Here is a 7,998-nt window from a genome sequence, read left to right on the forward strand (position 1 = left end):
TTGTTTCCTTTATTATTTCTGTTTTTGTTATGATTTTCTGTTGAGATATGATTTTTTCTATTGAGATTTGTTGCTTTGTAAAGCCTATATAAGAGGTTGATCTTTAGTTGAATAACAAGCATCAGTTTTTCCCAAATATACTCTTAGAAATCTTTTACCATCTCTTATTTTTAAAAGGCTGTTTTGACTTCCTTTTCCCTTGTGCAGCTGTCCTCTTCAACAAGGCAAAGTCCAATATACGTTCTTAGCCTAAGAAGTATGGATAACCAACATCAACCCTCAAGATTGAACATATATTCAACTTACAACTAGAAATAAACGAATAAATAAAAAGATGACCATGCCTTTCGTCACCGTTCGTGTGTACGAGGAAAAAAACAAAAGAGAAAAAGAAAAGGTACAACACTGCATTAATTTCATCAACAATAGGAAATATGTAGAATTGAAAGAAAATTACATTTTACAAAGTATTGAAAATTATGATTTCCTAAATACCTTGGGGAACAAGTATATATGGTGGTTTGCAATCTTTCATACTCAATCCTCATGTTCATCCTCGCCTTCAGAATCTGCAGAACACCAGGACATTCAGACTTGGGATTTATAAGATAATGTAATTAATGTCCTTGTCCTAATTCATCTACCGAAACAAACTTGACTAGGAATATAAACAAAACAAGCTGCTTAAATGGTTTTATAATATCAGCAGAATAATTATCCCCGTTCTCAAATCTCATGCCATCTAAGATAAACTTCGGTCCCTTTTTGGGTGAACTCTACCTTTTATCAAGTTTGAACATATAAATACATACAATTTTCCAACAACAATAACCCTAACCTACTAAGTTTGAACATAAATATACGGTTAAAATAAGCCATGAGTCTTTGTACTCTTCATAAATTTGGAATTTAGTCCTTATACTTTTATTTCTAAGAATTTAGTCCTACTTTTCAGATTTCAAAACAAGTCCAACTATTAACACTGTTAAAATGTTTTTGTTAAATTCAAGTTCATTACAACCCATTTTTTTAGTTACATTACTACCAAATGAATTTTTTTTTTACTTCAAAATGTCAACCAACAAATTAAACAAACAAACAAATGTTAAAAATTAAACCCTAAATTTTGAAATCTGAAAAGCTGATGACTAAATTCCTGAAAATAAAAGTACATGGACTAAATTCTGTTTGTGAAGAGTACAGGGACCTCTGACATATTTGAATCTATAAATATGAGCCCAGAAAAAGGTTACTTAAGACTTTAAAGATCATTTTCCCTTATTCTTGCTATTGAATATCTATTCCTTTCCCCTAATGATGTTAAAGAAAGAAAAAGTTGTGCATTCTCATTATATTTTCTTTCTTTACCTAAAATTGTGTTTCTAAGCCTACCGGCAGTTTAGAAACATTCCTAGAAGGTTCATACCTGATCGAACATCATCAACCTGTCCGCCGGATTTGACTTGTCTCATAATCACTCGTATCATCAAGATCCACCAATAAATATGAACAACAAGCAAGCAGAAAAGAAGAGTATTAAACAAATAGTAGTATATAGATCCATCCACCATGTGCTTCTCCTTATCCAATGTTAAAAGAACTTCATAGCTGTCAAAAGTAAATTCAAAAAGGAAATAAAAAAGCAAGGGATTAACCTCCTACCAAAGAAAGAAAAACATTAAATGAGAAAGAGGATGAACTAGGGACTTTTCCAATGACAGTGAAAGGTCTCCATTATCGGCACACCAAGCAAACCATTAAATGTTTTCTGTAGGATGTTATAAACTAAGGCACCAAATACAGAGATAAACCTAAAAATGTTTTCTGTAGGATGTTATAAACTAAGGCACCAAATACAGAGATAAACCTAAAAATATTTAAAAAGCTTCAGATAAGCTGAGACAAAGGCTCACGTTGTACTCCGGATTATCCAGAATGGAAATAATGACACGCGTAGAATGGTCCAAGAGAGAGCAAAAAGAACAAATGCGACACTAGCAAGCCATTCCAAGCCACTATATTTTGACATCTTTGCAGTTTCTAGGAACACATCACTCCCTTCATGAAGGGCTAAAGTAACTATACCTACACGAGCAAACCTGCAAGAGGCAGAATGAAATTGTTAAAGGCAAAAGGATGGAATATTTACTTAAGCCGAAAATTGATTAATCCTTGATAAGCAATCATAAATAAACTCAACTCAGAAATACCTGCATACGTAAGATAGAACAATGAGAATTATAGTTGCTATGTGGTGAACCATGGTCACCAAAAAGTCTGAACGTCTTGTCTCCCAAAAAATCAAAGCAAATAGGGCGTATGTATAGAACCCACCCGCATATGTGTAATATGCTTTTAACTTCAATCTTAGCATAAAAAACAAGCAAATTATAAGGCTCACATGTCAAATATCAAAAGTTAGTACTACATGAGTTTGTGAGCTTACTTAATTTTTTGACCAGGCCAAACCTGTTTTCCAGGCCCTTCCCAAAAGTACTTGCTATTGGTAAGCCAAGGCTCACCATAGGCAACATATATAGATAATAACTCTGATGAAAAAAAATAGACACATTTCCATGCTGACTCTTTGAATTTATTGAGTTTCTTCCTGTTATCATGCTTCTGAACATCATGTAAGGTGTGGCCTTTACCAAGGACCAGTCTCTTAGCTAAATTCTGCACCAAATATTAACAGCTACTTAACATCAACCAAACTTTAGAAAAAAAAAAAAAAAGGTAAATAGCAAAAGATAAGATGTAGAGCCACCATTCAGAAATGTAGGTTTCAATAATTTTTACCAGGAACCAGTAATATTTTGTTACTCTTTCATGATATTGTCAAAATCATTCAAACATAAGCAAACCGATTACAGAAAAAAGGTCCTAGATGTGGTCTAGATGCTTTTAAGTATCACAGCAATCATCCTCGCCGATCATTTTCAATTGAAAGGCGAATGGATTTTGGAACAAGGCATTTCAGACCATAATGTTAATGATCATATGGAAACACACAAGTTTGTTCTTATAATCAAATTTTCATGTTAGCATTTGGAAAACAATGCTTATCGCTTAAAACCCTAGAAAGCTAACTCCGTTACAAGAAATAGATGAAACTATTAAACAAAATCAAACTGATTTTGAACATGAGTTGAACAGAACTGAAAAAATTAATCAAAGATTGTCATTCCAAGTCCATTAAAACTAGAAAAATAATTTATTAAGTTGAGAAATGTGCAGAACTGTGATTTCTAATAAGTACAAAAAAAGAAGAAGTAAAACCCAATATGATTGTAAAAGTTTTGGACATTCATTAATCTCTATTATTTATGAACTACTACGAACATTATGAACATCATTGCAGTTTATGGTTCAAACCCGATTTCCCAAAAGTTAAGTTTCAACTCAAAGTTAAGAGTTATAGAGTCATTTTAACCAATATTATCTAAACAGTTCTTTTTATACATCAAACAAACACACACATAGAGAAATATATTCAAAGTTACAACTTAAATCGACAATTCCAATCAGAATCAATAATTACAAGCACGAAATTGAATAACTCTACAACTAATTAACTTAACTAGCAATTGCAATCAGAATCAATAATTACAAGCACTAAACTAAATAATTCTACAACTAGTTAACTACTAACTAACAATTCCAATAAGAATCCATAATTACAAGTACTAAATTATATAATTCTACCATTAATTAACTACCTAACTAACCGGAACCCGAATAAAGCCGAGAAAATCCACACATGAACTACACAAGGTGGGACTCTTAACAGAGAGCTCAAAGTCTAAGTAAAGTGCCAAACATATATTATCAAACTACAATCAGTTGGCACCAAAAAAGGCCTAAGACCCTAATTCACTCAAACAAAAAAGAATCCTATAGCACAGTCAAACCCCCAAAAGTCAACTCAAGTTCTTTTCTTCCATGGAAAGCAATTCCACCATAAACTACAAATGATCAACGATGAAAGTTAAAGAAAACATGAAAATTAAAAAAAAAGAAAAAGAAAAAAGTTGAAATACCTCAAAGATAAATTTGTCTAGGAAAAGCCTGACAGAAAGGAAGAAAAGAGCAAAGAAAGGGAGGTAAACGAAATCAGTGAGCTGTGGGTAAAACTCAGAGTCCCAGTTGATGGAACTAAGCAAACCAAAAAGACCCATCTGTTTATTTTCGAAGAAAATTGAAAGAGAAAGAGGGATAAACTGAAAAAAATATTCTTATTTTGGCGAATGGGGTGAAATGAGGTGTGGTTGAGATTGAGAGAGAGCCATTTTCAACTTTAATTTTTTGAAATCGATATCATGTTTCCTTCCTACTTCTCAAAAAGAAAAGCAAAAATTTAATTAAAAAATAATGCATCAGTGAAGATTGATTGACCCACAGAGAATAGAAATTTCGACTCTGGCAGCCTGCAAATTGCAGAAGGTATGGGTTGGATATATTATTTAGTTTTTAAATAAATAAATATAAATATTCTGAATAAAAAATTGTTTTAGATATTCATTTTATCCTAGTTTAAAATATGCCATAAATCCCTTAGTTTGAAGATCCAACCAATCAAATACTAATAAATTTATTTGTCGAAACCACCTTTTTTGAAAAAAATAAAAAAAAGTTTCATTGTCGACTTAAAAATGAAAATGGAAAGTCGTCACTGATCTTTTGTTAAGGTGTGACCGGTTCACCATTAAAAATAATTTTTTTGGTCTACGAATTTCGAGAAAACAAGTTCGGGAGTCGGTTACGCACGAGGAAGGGTTAGCACCCTCGTAACGCCCAAAATTGGTACCGAATCGATTGTTTAATGTCTTAATGTCGAAGTTTTGAAAAGATTTTAAAAATACGATCCTTTTATTTTGAATAAAATGAATTGGACGATGGGATTCACTTATTTCAAAGAAATAAATCGTCACACTCAGTAAGTTAGAGTGCAACATTTTAAATCCTCAAAATTAAATTTATCTCTCGTCTTTTAAAACCTATGCATTTTGAGAAGGATATCCGATTATCTGGGTCAAATGAGAAAATCAAAACCCAGTAAGTTAGGGTTCGATTTCACCAAATTCCTAAATATCGAATATTGCCTTTATTTCCATTTGTTAGTAAAATCCTCGTCTCAAGAAAACAATACGTCATATCCAATGCGTTAGGAAACCACGTATCGAATCCTCGAGAATGAGCTATTTATTTATGTCATAAGGTTTTATTACAAAAGAGATACTCGGCTATCTAAATTCATCAGAAAAATTGAAGCCCAGTAAATTAGGGCACAATTCTCTCGAGAATCATGAATAGTGAGTATTCTATTTGAAGGATATCATTTATCTTACTTAGAATAAAATAAAGCAATCTAAGTTGGATAACTATGTCGGAGTTTAATTTACAATACAAGGACGTGAACTAATCAATACAATAATAAACATAGAGTAATGATACATGAATAAAATTACACCAATGGCACACACAATGAAAATAATCACTCAACATACATTATTTAAACATCAATATTAATAAAAAAAAGGATGAGTAAATTAAATAAGATATATAACTTCGAAATGAGCAGTATAAAGTAAATTAGAATAAATAAAAAGAAAATTAAAAAAATCAATCATATACAAAACAATTTAAAAATATTATATATGAAAAATTTTAAGATAAATAATAATATATGTACACATGAAAGCATAAAAAGGAATATATAAGAAATCTTGAAATGGATAATAAATAAATTAAGACAAATAGTAAAGTCGAAAAGGGTACCAAACAATTTTAAAATAATTAAAATATAATACATCTTAAAGGAAATAGTATAAAAAATTTGGAATGTCATATAGAAAAGAAAATTTAAAATAATACATATAAACAAAAATGATTTAATATAAATAATACGTAAAAATAAAATGAAATAAAACTATTTAAATGAAATAATATATATATCAGAAAAAAAATTACACAGTTTAGAAAGCAAATAAAAATGAAATCAAAACAAACGAAACTAATAATAATAAACAAGAGCAATTTAAAAGAAAAATAAAAAAAATAAAAGAGATTAAAGAACCAAGGATGAAACTGGAAACGAACAAAAATCTGGGGTTTAAATCGCAACTAAACAAAAGAGTGTGGTTCGGGACTAAATTGGGACGCGCTTCAGAAGATAGGGACTGACTGGGAAATAATCCCGGCCCTAAAGCGCATTGTTTCAGCGCGGACCATGATGAAACGTGTAGAAAATTCGTGGGGCCAAAATGTAAAATAGGCGAAGGGAATTGCGATAAGGCGCAAAAGCGGAGGGGCTAAACATGCAATTAGCCCCTCAAAGCAAAAACACGCGGGTCTGCTACTGGATCGGGTCGATTTCGGGTCTGGGCCAATACGGCGCCGTTTTGGAGTCACTGATCAGACTCCAAACGGCGTCATTTCATTCATCACATAAGGGCCAAAATAAAACCCTAATTTGATAGCCACCATTTCACTTTTCAAAACGAAAAGAAAAAAAGAAAAAATAAAAGAAAAATAAAAAAACAGAGAGCTCAAATGCTCTCCTCTCTGCGCCGCTCTTGCGCCCTCGACCTCTGCCAAGACTCCGATTGCGACGGAGATGGTTAGAGATCTGGCGGCCAGGTAAGTCCCTTATTCCCTGTATTTTCCTTTTTATGCGATTGATGAAGCCAGAAAGAAAGAACCCAGAACAAAACCGAAAGAAAAAAGAAAAATCACCTTAAAAAAAACTCAGTTTTTGCTTTTTTTTGTATTGATATTGTGCGTAGAGGAAAAAAGAAAAAAAAACCTCTTACAGATTTCCAATCGGCCTCCCTTATAGCCGAACTGAAAAAAGAAAAACCCAAAATCCCTCTATTTTTTACATTTTCTTATTTTCTGCCCATTTTTCTCTGATTTACTGTCGATTTCTGCCTTGTTGCGTTCGTTGTGTGTAGGTGTACGGAGGCCGTACGGTGACGTGGAGGGCGACATACGTGCGGAGGTGCGCGTGGGAGGAGGAGTCGGGCTCCTGCTGCGGCGGCTGAGGCTTGTTAGGGTTTCTGACTTTGGTTTAGGCTAATTGTTGGGCCTTTGTAATTGGGCTAGGGTTAAATTAGTGGGTCTTCAGTTTGTAAATGGACTATTTGAGACTTTGGTTTTTTGTTTTCTATTGGTTTTATTTATGTTTGATTTGGGCCCAGGAAAATTGGGTCTATTACAGCTACCCCTCTTTGCTTGTTGTCGTGTAACGAGAATAGAGCAAAGACTAAAGAGGACCAATTTTGTCCGGTCGTGCTTGGACTTTGGTGCTCTTCTTCTTCGAGTTGCCTCATTCTATCCTACTGCATCTTCAGAGGTATAGGAATTGGTGCCTCGATCTACTCCACCGCAATGCCGGGGAGTTAGGATTCGTACCTTGTAACTTTGGAAAGAACAAAATTTTCTATCTCTAGTCGGCAAGAGAGATAAGAACTATTACTTTAATCCGCTCCACTACAACTTCAGGGAGATAGGATTATCGAATTCAATCTGCTCCACTGCAACCTCAGGGAGATAACATTTGTTTCTTCAGTCTGCCCCACTGTGACTTTAGGGGGATAAGACCTGATGTGATCCACTCTACTGTAACTTCAGAGAGATAAGATCTTTTTAATCCACTCTACTGTAATCTCAAGGAGATAGAATTACCGGCTTCAATCTGCTTCCTTACACTTGAAGATAAGATTCGTCGTCTTTGATCTGCTCCGCTACTGTTTAGGGAGACAAGATCTGTAATTTCCAACCTATCCCACTGCTGGTCAGGGACATAGGACTTGTAATCTCCGATCTGCTTCACTGTCGACGCAGGAGGGCAAGATCTGCTATCTTTAATCAGCTCCACTGCAACTGATGGAGGCAAGGCTTTGTTTTCGATCTGCTTCGCTGTTAACGCAGGAAGGTAAGATCTGCTATCTTTAACCAGCTCCACTGCAACCGATGGAGGCAAGGCTTTGTTTTTGA

At 33.7% G+C, this 7,998-nt stretch overlaps 1 protein-coding gene across 1 annotated transcript; it reads right to left on the bottom strand.

The window, feature by feature from the left end:
• Positions 1-263: 263 nt before the first annotated feature.
• LOC107953354 (ASC1-like protein 1) lies at positions 264-4,451 on the bottom strand. The gene is made up of 6 exons (XM_016888643.2): positions 4,041-4,451; positions 2,447-2,676; positions 2,211-2,366; positions 1,914-2,099; positions 1,427-1,608; positions 264-569 (listed from the first exon to the last, which is right to left on the bottom strand). Exons 1-6 carry the CDS (start codon positions 4,176-4,178, stop codon positions 538-540), a joined length of 924 nt encoding a protein of 307 aa, XP_016744132.2. The 5' UTR covers positions 4,179-4,451; the 3' UTR covers positions 264-537.
• Positions 4,452-7,998: the final 3,547 nt, after the last annotated feature.

The sequence above is a fragment of the Gossypium hirsutum genome, chromosome D07, assembly GCF_007990345.1.
Source record: "Gossypium hirsutum isolate 1008001.06 chromosome D07, Gossypium_hirsutum_v2.1, whole genome shotgun sequence".
Lineage (NCBI taxonomy): Eukaryota > Viridiplantae > Streptophyta > Magnoliopsida > Malvales > Malvaceae > Gossypium > Gossypium hirsutum.

Excerpts from the sequence above, each read along its gene's own strand:
- LOC107953354 (XM_016888643.2), bottom strand. The coding sequence starts at position 4,178 with ATGGGTCTTTTTGGTTTGCTTAGTTCCATCAACTGGGACTCTGAGTTT. Across the intron at positions 2,677-4,040 it reads TAGACAAATTTATCTTTGAG|AATTTAGCTAAGAGACTGGT; the intron begins GTATTTCAACTT and ends TATTTGGTGCAG. Across the intron at positions 2,367-2,446 it reads TGGCCTGGTCAAAAAATTAA|ATTGAAGTTAAAAGCATATT; the intron begins GTAAGCTCACAA and ends TTTTATGCTAAG.